Source organism: Cygnus olor, chromosome 18 (assembly GCF_009769625.2).
Source record: "Cygnus olor isolate bCygOlo1 chromosome 18, bCygOlo1.pri.v2, whole genome shotgun sequence".
Taxonomy (NCBI): Eukaryota; Metazoa; Chordata; class Aves; order Anseriformes; family Anatidae; genus Cygnus; species Cygnus olor.
In genome coordinates this window covers 6636876-6650414 of record NC_049186.1, presented here as the reverse complement: position 1 = coordinate 6650414, position 13539 = coordinate 6636876, and the positions used below count along the sequence as shown (strand labels likewise).

Genomic DNA, 13539 nt, shown 5'->3' with positions numbered 1-13539 from the left:
ACAGTCAACAGGTCTTAAAATACATCACAATCCTCGCACACTTAATTTGCAGACAAAGTAGTAAGCTGTAAGCTTTTAGAAACTACTGTAACAGATGAGAGGACACCAGGGTGTATGTACACACGCATGTGCATTAACAATGACTGGAAAGAATAAAATGCTTCAAATGGGTTAACAGCAACACATACAGCTTATAAAACCAATTCTGATTTGATGCTAAGAAGAACTTTCAGTCCCTGACAGAAAGACAACAAGCTTTTGAGACTTTAGGAAAATATTATTTACAGAACTTAATATTAATTTGGTCTTCACACAAACATACCTTTTTCTTTTGACTTCCTGTCTTGTTCTCTCTCTCTGCTTTTGCTTCTGTGCTTGTAAGATTTCCGATCACGGCTTTTTGACCGTCTCCTGTCCCTACTGCGAGACCTATGTTTCCTTTCTGATCTATCATGGCTTCTGCTTCTTCTTCGGTCACGACTCCTTAGCATTTAGAAAAAATTTGAAAAATACAAATGTCAGCGGGTACTCAGAATACACATACTGCTCCTGGTTTACACTTATAATGCATTGATTATTCGTAAAAAACAGCTATTTAAAACAAGGCTTAGCATACTGTACACAAATATTTCTCATTAAGTAAGACCTGGCTTCACATTGCCTTCTTCATTTCAAGCATCCAACCACACAGAGCTTAAGAACATTCACCACTATAAATTAAAATCCAAGGAAAATTAAGAGGGTATGGGGGGGTCACAGAGAAAAGGAAAACAAAACCAAACCAGACCCTGTCCTCTGGGAATATCTGCGTTCTCAAAGCTCCTTCATACAACTACTTTCACCACAATGGTGTCATCTACTTCCAAAAACGGACAGAAAACAATAAATATGCATCCAAACCTGTTTATCCCTAGAACCAATAAAGCATGTCTACAATTAGAGATAAGAACAGTGAAGCTAATGAATTAGTGATGTGACCCAGGCTGACAGATTAGGTCCTCACGAGATTTTAACATTTAGAAAAACTACGTGAAAATAATTTGTTCCCATACCTACTACGCCTTCTTTCTCTGCTTCTTGATCTTTTGTGGTCTCGTGAACGGCTGCATCTTCTGTCAGATGTTCTGCTTGAATGTCTACTCCGGGAACGACTCCTTTTACGCCTCTCTCTATCACGGGCCCTCTCTTTTTCTTTTTCTTCCTCTTCACGTCGCCTCTTCCTTTCCCGCTCTTCTCTTTCCCGTTCCCTCTCTTTCTCTCTCTCTTCTCTTTCTTGTTTCTCTTTCTTTAACCTGTCATCACGGTCAGGTTCTTCTGTTCTTTTTCGTAACTTTTCCTTAAAGAAGAGTTCATGGGAAGAAATGAAAATTATTCAAGATGACTTAGTTCAAACCATCTCAGGATGCAGAGGTTTAAGCTTTTAAAATATTTAAATTCTGTCCAAAGGACTGCCTACACAGAAGCACTTTCTAAAATCACTGAAACTTGCATCCTTTCTCCTGGAGAACACTTTTTTTTTTTTGCTTGTCATTATCACAAGAACACAGGCCTTACAGATCTTAACAAAGGCCACAGAAAACTCCTGAGTTTACCTCTTTGCTTACATACAGTGTAATCACATAAAACGAAGAGTATCAGTGCAAACACAATGCTAAATGTGCAGAGCAGGATTCCATTTCATTTTTATATACTATCTTTGGAGTATTTCACGCACTTAACGAAGTCCACTGGCCAGCCTTCTCTTTACCATAGGAATCCTCCGAGCAATTTTTATGCTCAGTAACTTAAGACATGCTTACTTTTAGGTCTTCAACAGTAGCTTTTATTTTGGCATAACCCATGTGCTGCTTTCCCATCAAGTGGTCATCTACCCTGGACTGTGCATCTCCTACAATTAAGAAGGCTCCACAAACTTCACAAACTTCCATTTGCTTCTCTTGGGCGGCAAAGCTCTCAATTGTCTGCAAAAGAACATATTAGATGAAAAAAAAAGAAACATTATTTTTTTTGGACAGGTGATAGCAAAGATCTTTAGAACTTTACTATTATTGTCGAATAGAACTAACACTTTAATGCTTTTTAATACTTTACTAATATTGTTGAATAATTTTCACTGGTAAAAACTTAATTTCATAACTGCATACTTTGTATTTGGAGCATCGTACCCGCTAGGATGAACAGTGCAAGAACAGGCTACAAATGCCCATTCCACGTGAGCCACAAGGAAAGAGCCAACTAGAAAACACCCGAAACAAACCTTATTCCTCACTGCGAAGGATTATTTATCTGCAGCTTCCTAGCAATCTCAGGATTAAGGAAAATAAAACCCAGTCTTCTCTTAGAATTATTTCTAACACCAACTGATGAGCTTGAGTTGCAGTCACCAACTCAATGTCCAGGTGGAGACCAGTGACAAGAAGTATCCCTCGGGGGTCTGTATGGAGACTGGCACTATTTAACGTCTTTTCTGGTGACGCAGACAGTGGGCTTGAGTGTACCCTCAGCAGATTTGTGGATGACACCAAAGCTGGGTGAGCAAATAGCTGTGTGGTGTTTAGATGCCTGACGAGTTAAAACACAACACGAGGCTACACTACAAAATTTAACTAAGATCTGAACTAGTGTAAGCTGAACGCGCACCTCTAGGACTGCTGTTTTAAGTACTTTCATAATTTACGTGCATGAAAACCACTCTCAAGACAGCACACTAAATCAGCACACGTAAGCATCAAGTTACTGTCTAATTCTGCCCATAACTTTCACACTTTCACTGTAAAGACAATGTTATTAGGAATCTAATGTTGCACCAAATTTTCAAGTACAACTGACAGAACTACGAACATGTTACTTACTGAAGTTGTAGACCTCAGCAATTCTCTCTCTTCTTTTAGCTGTTCAACAAGTTTCATCATTCCTTGTGCCTCTTCCACCTTCCCTTCTGAGCCTAGTTCTTCAATCTAAAGGATAATTAAAAAAACTGTAACTATTAAGCAAGTAATGAAAGCAAGAGATCTGTTACAGGGTATAAAACTCACCTGTTGTAGTAGTACATCAATTTTGTCAGTTAACACCTGAATCTTCTCTTCATTTTTACCAGTAGGTCCCGCTGCCTGCCAAGCGGTACAAGTGTGTCAATTATTTATATATTTTTAAGTTTAAAGAAAAAGACGACAATTTGCATGTTTCAAAGGTGTTTTCTCATATTCCAGACATGTCAAGAATAACCTTCTCCTGCGTCTTCTCCCATGAAGACCAATAATCATCTATTCTAACATAATAAACACCTCTCAACACAGAACTTGCTTCACTCGGCAAGAGAAAACTATTCAAGCTAATTCCTCCAAACAAAATTCCCTCCTTGAACATAACATTTGAGGTCAAGGTAAAGAGAATGTGAAGGTGTTGCCTAGACGAAAAATTATTTGCCTCAATGATTCTTCCAGACTCACCCCAGAAGACTGCTGATTCTGTGACAGCGCCAAACGAGCATGACCTCTTCTAATCCTGCGTTCTACTTCTGCAAGTAAGCTTTGTAAGTAGCGCAAAAAGTCTCTTTCGTAGCCCACTTTCATAAAACGAGAGCTCTTCTCATACCTGGTGAAATGTTTTTAAAATGAAAGGTCACATCACTTCATACTACACAAAAAACAAATGACACATTGCAATGTTTTAAATTGTTGCTGGAGGTAACTGAATATTATATGTTTAAATAAATGTTTATGTAAATGAATAAGCAATTAGTTACTCATGGTTAGCTTACTTTTATGAATTTCAAACATACTAGAAATGCTATTTGCATTAGCATATTGATCAGCATACTTACTGTTTACGTAGATTTTCATCATGAATTTTTTCACAAGGACCTAAAAAGACCACACAAAAAATTTAAGCTTGCATTCCTGACTGCTGTATTCCCACATCATTGGCATTTGTTTGCGCACCTAGGTAGAACAGAGCTTTTAACTGTTCCCAGGGACTTTTATGCCTGCACTTCTGCTTCTTTTGCTTGGAGTTTAAAAGAAAGAATGCCAATATGTCAAAGTAATTAGAAAAACAAAGGAAATTCTGAATGACTTGTAAAATTGTAATATAAAACAATTTCCAGATCTTTCTCTGTCAGTAAAACTACACAAAAAATATCTTGAGGCCTTTAAAAAAGGAAAAATTACATATTAAAGGTAATCTCACCAAGCACTTTCTTAAACTCCAAACATTGTTCTTTATAATAAAAATAGATAAAGAAAGTATTTATTTTCAGAGTAAAATTAAGAGGTGTGTATCCTGTGATCATGAAGGGTAGCCATGCTGAAATTCTCCCACCCTCCTCAGTCTATCAAATTCTTCAGTGGACTTGGAATTTAACACTAAAAAGAAGAAGCAAGTTTTTCCTAGTGGCATTCTCTAAACTACATGCTGTCCACATACCATAGCTTGAAAGCTACAGGTAACTTAGAGAAGGCCTTAAGCAGTAGTTATTACAGTACAACTCTCTCAAGTTAATAAGCTCAAAAACAGAGTGACATTAAAATAAGTTAAAACACTACCGAGGTAGCATAAACCAAATTAGGAGACAACATGTTAGGAGAAGAAAACTACTCCACACCCAATAATTTAGCTTACACTATTAAAAATATAATTTTCCCACTTAGAAGAAGTAGGATTTGGAAAAAAATATTAATCTTAATATATTGTGTCACTGGCAATCCTTAAAAAGGCTAATTCCAAAGTGTTTTGACAGAGCATTCAACAGTAAAATATTTACATAGAGAAATTCAGTTGTAATTATACGTACATGAATAAAAATGACAAGACAGATACACTTACCTAAATCAGAACGGGTATTCGTGAATAATTCAGCTGGGCAAAAGCCACAAAGGTAGTATTTACAAACCTGAAAGAAGAGGAAAAAAAACAAGTTTTTTTTCCCCCCCCCCTCAGGAATTGGCAATTTTTAGTGATCATTTCTATTTTCTAAATTGCAGCGTAAAAAGACCCTCTGTACACTCTGTAAGACTTCCAAAAAATTTTACCCACATACACCCCTATCTTCGTGTTACTCAGTGTCAGCAAGTGCTACAAGGTGCATCTTAATGACAAAAGACCAAGAAATCCTACTCTCCCTTGACACAATGGTATTTCTTAATTTTACTGCTGAATATTTAAGACAACAAGAAAGCATAACCTATTTGTAACTGCAAGGTAACATGGTATTTTGAAAAGAAAGAACTATTAAAAAAACCTTCCCGTGCAATTCTTTAACTGTGAAAACGCCTGCCGTGGAAGCAGGACAGCAAGTTGTTCTTTGCTCATCCGTAAGGACTTTGCATTCAGCCTCCATCCCTTCAACACTACTGGCTAGGAAACCATGAGACAGCAGCACTCAAAGCGAGAGGCACTGCGCCTCAGGGCTGGGGATTCTGGTGTCAACTACAAGACCTAAGAACACACAAGGTAATGAACTATTCAAGAGCTTCCCTGCATTTCATTCTAATGCTTTTAGAAATTCCTACACAATTCCTACATTAAGAACGATGTGCAAAGAATACGTTGTATACTTAAGACATGCACAGAAGACACTTTTTTTTTAAATAGATTTACCCTCATCCATGTACATCGGCTTAATTAGCAGAGTTGGTCAGTTCTTGAAGTTCACACCAGTATCTCCTGTCTCTTTATCCATCAGAAAAGCCAAATGGATTAAAATCAGGAATACTTTCACCCTTGAGGTCATCAGATATTTTGAACAATTATTTCTTTAACAGACCCTTCCCCGGACTTGATCACCATTAACTTTTAATGAATTGCCAATGCAAAATTAGCCTGTACATTCTTCTAACATCTTCTATACATTACACCACTTCCTAATATTTGGCAAATGTAGTAACTGCTACTGGGTATTACAGCCTAGTCCTAACACTCTCACACTGTGGACAAAGAGCAGCAGCATACTATTTCCTAAAAAGTATTTTGAAGCATCTGAACAAATGGGTATGAGTAGGGATCCAAGACCTACCCCACAAAACCACCTCGCGTAGTGCCCGTGACACCAGTTGTTCAAATTACAGTGATTTATTTTTCCATGCTAACTGCCAGACTGCAAATCTGGAGGTTAAAATTGGACTGACTGCTTTGCAAATTACACAGCAACACAACCAGGCTTTCTGCAACAGCCCATGGGCGTAAAAAAAAAAAAGAAAAAAAAGTATTTTATTGCATAATTTGAATACTGCTCCTGTGATCCAGGTTACGCCACTGTGGCACTAAATTCAGCAGACAGTAATAATTTTTATAACCACAACCCATGCTTGCACTGAAAATAAAAACTATTTAGCGATCTATGGAAAAAAGCAACGGTGTTAACCCGCCGACCAAAAACCAAAAGAAGATAATTCACCAACAGTAAATAGTCTCAGGCCTAGCTGGTAAAGAAACTCTTTTACTCTCTGCAGCCAGGCCGTGCAGATAACACTCCCTTTTTCTGAAGTTCACAAAGACTGAGCATCTGCAGAGAACTACAGCAAGACGGGGGGGAGAAAGCTACCCATATCTTTAGTGTAGAAGGAAAAAGCATAGTGTATTTTTATCTTAAGTTTCCCCCCCCTTTAAGATCAACACCACCGTCAGGATTTCAGAAGCAATGCCTTCACTCCGGAGTTGGTTCCAATCACTCGCACTTCAGCTAACTCAACTAACCAAACTTGAGCGACTGCAGCTACACAGAAGAATAAAAACCCTGCCCAGTGCAACCAAATCAGCAAAGTAGCTCTATTACTGCTACATTACTAGCTTAAATGTCAGAAGCAGTCAGGCTTTAACTCATATCCTCTGAGAGAGCAAGCCGTATTAGCTTGAAGTTCCTCTTTGCTCTGGAGCTTTTCATTGATGAATCCTCAGGAAAGGAGCAACACCCAGGCTACGTGTGCAAGCAGCAACAGACTGACCAGTATTTAAGCGTATGCTAATATCTTATCCAACACACACCACAGTCTCAAGGGGGAAAGATTTTGTCACTTCATTGTGCCTCTCATTTTTTCCAAGTTAAGAAATCAAGCACCTCTCACCTGGGTTATGACCAGTTTTCCTCAACTAGCCACTGTTTTCTAGGAACTTGTGCTCATCTCCCACTTTTAACAATAGAAGACAAAGATGGATTCGGCACACATGATCCACGCCCACCTCTAGCTTGCACCTCTTCTTCTGAAACAGCTCCAATGGCATGGATGAATTTCTCAGAATAACTTGAAATTAGTATTTAGTAAAGCAAGACATCCCCCAGAAAAGTTTGATTTTTCAAAAGGAATATCTTCTTAAAAATCATTATAGATAATGAAAATAGAAAGGTTATTAAAACAATTCTCTCCTCCTTATTTTTTCTTACATATACCTAATTTTATCCAGGATACCCACAGGGGACCCAACCAGGACAAACCTAAGAGAACACGATACAGCTTCTTGATAAAAGAACGGTTTAAAAGAAATCAGTTTAGACTTAATAGTTCGTCTGTTGAATTAGAACCCTGCCAAATATTTCACGTGAAATACAGTGAAAAAGTGTCTTACCAGAATTTCAATGCAAAGAGATAGGAAAATGTCTTATTTATACACACATATACATCTCACAGGGCTATAGTTTAGGTGGCTGTTTCTGTGATGTCACTGTGGCATTTCTACAAAGCAGCACCATAGCAAAACCAAAACAAAACAAGAGCCCAGCAACTAAGGCTTTGTATATATGCCAACAACCACTAATTAAAGTTTAAGTATCTTCAGGTCATACAAAAGCTATATGGGGTATAAAAAACAATACTTACAAAGCATGAGTGGAAAATGAATTTGTCTGAGTAGTATGACTATACTTTGGGAATTAACTCTAATCCAAGTAAAACTGGTGACTGCAGATTTAAAGTGGCAGAGCCATTCTGAAAACAGCTTTGTAGCTGCCTTACTTTTCACCTGATTTAAGTGCTGTCTGAAGAAACACCGAATGCCTGGGGAGAACGAAGGAAAAAAAAAAAGACAACACCGTACAAACCTTTCAATATCAGTTGCACTGCCAATGCAAGATTGACTGGTCCAGAGCAGAAGCATCTTGAAAAGCTGCACAAGTAAAGCTGAATGGGTCTCCCTACAACCAGGCATCACAGCAAATGTGCAGGTGTAACACCCAAGGCCTACTGTTTGGAGACAGTATCTCAAGTAACGGAGCTCTCCAAAAGAATGACAAAAAATTCAGCACCTGCTAACAGTGGACTAAATTCAGCACCTCTTAAAAGCAGCTTATGCACAGACTTACTTGCCCTTCTTTGCAGACATTCAGAATTATTGGCAGAGGCTTTGGCAGTAAGTCATAAGACCACCTAAGCTTGTTCTCTGAAACAATTTATAGAGAATAATTAAAAATAACCACACAAAATCACAATTTTTCTTCTTCTCAGGAAGCCGCGAGGAAAAATAAATAGGACAATCTCACTTTAGTATCAAGCTGTTTCAAGAAACCAGACTCCAGATGAACTCCTCTGTTAATCAAAAGAAATAGTATTTCCTATTTCTAGGATCTCTTTCCCTTCCATTTCATTTTCTCGACCTCACAACCAAGTACCGGGTCACTGAAAAGGCACTTCCCAAGAAAAACTGCTGGGATTAATCAGAGAATTTCCTAGGACACAAAAAGCACAACAATAACAGCCTGACCATATTCTGTTGGGAAAGAGTTATAGGAAGTCTTCATAGCTACATGCTCAAAAACTCTGCAAACTGGCCTGGAACAGTTCTGAAACTAGAAACAAAAAGAGCAAAGGGAAAATTATTGGAGGCAGAAGTCTGACAAAGCAAAACAAAAAAATTAAATGACCTTATGAAGCAGCACTTCTAGAAAAAGCCTCTTCTTACCAGATGATGGTAAGAATAACTACCAGAAGCTGCAGTGACCACCACTACAATATGTAGCTTAAATGTGTGTCAGACATCGTATTAACTATTTAAAAAAAAAAAATCACTGAAAGGTTGCCGTAATTTTCTCCTAGCTCTGGATGCTACGGTGCCTAGTGAAGTCCTTGACATTCTCTCCTCAGAGGCAGCCTGCAGAGACATATTGGTATCAGAGTGGTTTGGGCTGTGCCTGCAACAGTTTTCTCCCTCCCTCCCACCTATTTCATTATGTTCTTCAATTGGTTTTGCTTTGACAGAAAAACATTAATTGAGAGAATCCTGCAGCTATCTTGAAACTTTATCATCCAGGACTAGCTTCACCTTGTGGTACATCTGCCTTGACAGGCTGGAGATAGCTACCAGCCAGCTGCACTTTACAGCTGGTCTTAAGTAGTCAATCACGAGCAGGAATAGAAAGGGCCAAGAAATGGCTGAAGAACCACAGAGCCATTAAAGGGCTGAAACAGAGGTGATATGCTTCAAATAGCATTACTCATCCGTAGCTTATCAGACTGCTGCACTTAGCACAAGTCAGAAGTCATATGCAAATATATTCCACATTTGCAGAAACAGGGCAACAGGTGATTAGCATGGCTATTTAGCCACGCAGGTAACAGACTTTTTTACCCAAAATTATTCTGATGACTCTGCTATCAAGGAGCTGGACTGAGCAGAATGTTATCACTTTGTTGCAGCAGGATTAGCTGTGGCTTGTGTCTCAAAGCCCTCAGATGTCGTATTTCAGTAATACACTGGAATGAAAACGGACACTTGGAACTCTCCACTTCATCACAAATTTACTAATCTTTGAAATCCCTTGGAGATGGGAAAGAAGCATTCACTTCGAATTGTGAAAGCTGACAACAAAAACGGATAGCTCCAGAGCTGTGAACCAATTCAAAGCTTTCCCCCAGACAAAAACTACTGACAGCTCTATACCATTAACACTTCTACACTAACATGCTCCTGTTCTACAAGAGTAAAACTGTAGTAAACAATTCTACAAGCACATTCCTTTAGGCACACAAGTCCTAGTAAAAAGGCTGAGAATAATATCCAGGTTGTAACCTACACAACAAAAAAGAGAAAATTGCTTCACGTAGATGAGTTCTTTGAAGCCTTACAAGCATCACAGGTTTTATAAGCAATGCTCCCCCACCCAGAACAGCTAAGTCCTTCCCCAAAGTGGCTCTTAAAGATAACCTTCCCATTAACAATATTCTCCCCAAACAAGTACAAATTAAGTCAAGTTCCAAAAACAAAACAAACAAAAAATAATCAGAAGAAAGAGGAGTAAGTTCTGAGCTTCTAACTAGATGCAAACCGATTTAGGTCTTCTGGCATTAAAAGAAAAAAAAAGTATGTAACAGATTGTAAACACCACCACCAAATCATATTTTAAATACAGAGTCTACATTCTGAGGAACTGTATGCCTATCACAGATAATTGCTCAGTCATTTGTCTATAACTGTTCTCCATCTCTCCCTACTTTCTAAAATGCTGTATTTACCTTGTAGGAACCATCACAATCTCAAAACACTGTATGAAGCACAGGTAGCCAATGCTTGCCTTTCTTGAGCTGTAGAACAGCCTCAGAACTCTCACACCATCAATCATCAACTTGTCTTGCGTAGGTGGCACAATAAACAAAGATGCTTGAATCAATAAAGTTTTTTAGTTACTGCTCCAGAAATATACTTTGTCACGGATATGACTGTAAGCAGAAAGATTAAAACACATGCTACTAATAACTTCCTGCTACATACGAAACAGAAAGCCTTTATGCCAGATCTAGAATTGATCATCCAAAGAGATGCTGGAATACTGAAATAAAGAGCACCTGGGATGCCAATGTCTTAAGATTAAAGGCTTTAGTCATGTAGAAGTTATAAAAATAAGAATTTAAAGGCTTTTCAATATATGATAAAACACATTTCACTAATACTGCAAATAGATGCTCAGCTATCACACTCTGGTTTCACAACTTCCTAAACAATCTATTCCTATCTTGTATTACATTGCATCTTCTATAGCTTTTGGTATCTGCCCATCCATAATTTACAAATGATAAAGAAAACAGGGATGAGCTTGTTTTTGATAACCTTCCACATCTAAAAATTGATGAAATGTGACACAAAATCTTAAATTTTGGTATGAGAGCACAACATGCTTACAGTGAAAAGGCCACATGTTGACAGATACATCATTTTACCAGAGAGGACACTAACATGCATTTAACCTGAAAAATAAAACAGCAGTCAAGCAGATGAATGAATGTTACTATTTGAACCTTATCTGCATTTGCTGAACATGTCAGCATTACAAATTTAATCTTTGTGGGATGCAAGGAGTTAAAGCTGAAACACATCTTTATTTTTCTGCTACAAACTCATCAATTGACTGTAGGTATCTATTAACACATTCCTTTCAGAGAGGTGGTGTTTAATAATGGTCCTTATAAATCTCATAAATAGAATCAGGAGTGGTAGAAATGAAACAGCAGCTCCTGCAAGGCTGAAGTTTAACCCTCGGCCTGTAAAGTTGCCGCTGGCCTCAGGGAGAGCACAGCTTTCCACTTTCTAAGTTGTCAAAGGGGGACTTAGAAGAATAGACAAGGCCCCATCTCTAAAAATAAACAACAATAAAAAAATGAAAAACATCTTAAAGAGAAATCCTTATGGTTACAGGAAACATCTTCAGCCTAACATAGTTTGAAAAAAATTCCTTTTTTAAAGATAGAAGTCATCTTAACTAGATTCCAGCTCAAGCCATTTACTTCCTATTTCCAGGGTTGAACAATCCATTTTATTTTGAGTTCAGAATCAAAAGGAAGTATTTAACTGAACACCCAACTGAATAATGATCTTTGGTTAAAAAGTCTAGAAGGACATTAAGAAATTCATGAATACTTCCTACACTCACAATTTTCTTCTGACTCAAACTACTTAACTATATAGCAGCATTTTTCAAGCAGAAATTAGAAAAAATACTTGGATTTTCCAGTCTAAAGCATGAAAGGCATCTGTCCTTATCTCGGGCACTCTGAGAAACACGTGTTTCAGCCATCTCTAAAATAACACAAGTTTTGTTTGAAAACATGAAATTCCAACCTGTGGGATCCAGATGCAACACAGAACAGCCAAAAGCAAGCATTTCTCCCTTCCGACTCAATTTAAAAACATCCCAAGAAAATGCTAAGGTGGGAGGAGCCCCAGGTAGTTCAACTGCATGCTATTTGCAACTTAAACTAGAGCAATTCCTACCAAACATAATAAACGAGCTATCCTAATTGTGACACTTTTTTTTTCAACATATACTTTAACACAAAGCTACATCATGAATGATGAAAAAAAAATATTGCAGTAGAGTTCTCATCTCTCCCAAAGAAACAGGTAAGGAACTCTGCAATTACTGCTGATTTTTTCAGAAGTCGGCTGCAGTACCATTAGGACGGATATCAATAAAAATCGTCATTCGCTAAAACTCAACTATGCCCGAGAAAAAAATAAGTCCCAAGTAATACAAAAGAAGTCTTGTCTGAGCTGTTTATTGCAGAAAATGAATGACATCACTACGTTAATGAAAAAAATACATTAAATAGTATTAAGTAATAATGCTATTTAGCCTAATGCCCATCTCCTTCTCCCCTTCTCGACACTGCGCTATCCTGACTGAGAAAGTACAAAAGAAATCAAGTTTTTATTTGTTAAATACTGCTTCAAAAGTCGTTATTCGCTATCCTCCAGGCCGCTCAGTCAGGATGCCTGCACCGCAACCTGCATGTTTCCTCCCCCAGCACCACATTCGGGAAGAGAACCAGAGACACTTGTGTTACAAACCCCTAAAACCCGTCCCGCCTCCCTTTGTACGAGCAGCAAGCTTCAAGGAAATTTTGTTTCTGCCCCAGCAGCCTGATTTCAGCGCCCCCAAACACACCCTGATGCCTCAGCCCCCCCGAACTTCCCAATTTCCCCACACCGCCGCTCCGCGCACAACACACCACCTCTCCCCCTCCAGCTGAAACCCAAACACAAGGCTTCTGCCCTGCCGTCAGCCCAAACAACAGCGCAGGCCCTCAGCCTTCCTACGGCGGGACCTTCCTCCTCCTCACCTCGGGGCTCCCGGAGCTTCCCGCCCCGCGGCCGCCATGCAGGAGGGCCGCAGCCTCAGAGGGCCGCACCGAAGGCCCCGCAGCCCCGACCCGAGCTTAGGGAACTCCCCCATCGGCCGGTACACCTCAGCCCTACACCTCCGCTGCCGCCCCCGGGGGCGATGCGGGCCCAGGGCCGCGCTCCGCGTTCCCGGCCGGGCCCTGAGGGAGGGAAGGAGGGAGGGGAGAGGCGGCCCCGCGGCACTCACGCTCTCGTGGTCCCACCGCACGTTGCTGCGCTTCTCATCCGGGGCCAGGTTCCTATCCCGGCCCATAAGCTCATCGAGGAGCTGGGCGGCCGATATCATCGCGTCCTCCGGGCCGAATCCTCGCCGCCAAACGCCGGCTCCGCGCCGCCTTCTCCTCCCCGAGCGCCCGCGCCGCCGCCGGAGTGACAGAGACAAAATGGCGGCGCGGCTCCTCGCCCTGCCCACAGTGCACTGCGCGCCTGCCAACCGCC

At 39.8% G+C, this 13539-nt stretch overlaps 1 protein-coding gene across 11 annotated transcripts in view; it reads right to left on the bottom strand.

Moving 5' to 3' along the window:
- Window positions 1–13539, bottom strand: part of LUC7L3 (LUC7 like 3 pre-mRNA splicing factor) — a 20225-nt gene extending 6686 nt beyond the window's left edge. For 8 of the 11 annotated variants that reach the window (XR_005825218.1, XR_005825219.1, XM_040577795.1 and 5 more), the window contains exons 1-9: window positions 13289–13539; window positions 4825–4891; window positions 3824–3863; window positions 3450–3594; window positions 3036–3110; window positions 2853–2957; window positions 1800–1973; window positions 1053–1336; window positions 323–483 (exon numbers count right to left, since the gene is read on the bottom strand). Coding sequence is in view for 9 of the 11 variants with exons in the window: in XM_040577795.1 (XP_040433729.1) it covers window positions 323–483; window positions 1053–1336; window positions 1800–1973; window positions 2853–2957; window positions 3036–3110; window positions 3450–3594; window positions 3824–3863; window positions 4825–4891; window positions 13289–13387 (1150 nt within the window). In the remaining 2 variants the exon portion in view is untranslated. The remainder of the gene's footprint in view (window positions 1–322; window positions 484–1052; window positions 1337–1799; window positions 1974–2852; window positions 2958–3035; window positions 3111–3449; window positions 3595–3823; window positions 3864–4824; window positions 4892–13288) is intronic. The other 3 variants (XM_040577789.1, XM_040577792.1, XM_040577794.1) reach the window with 1 other exon arrangement.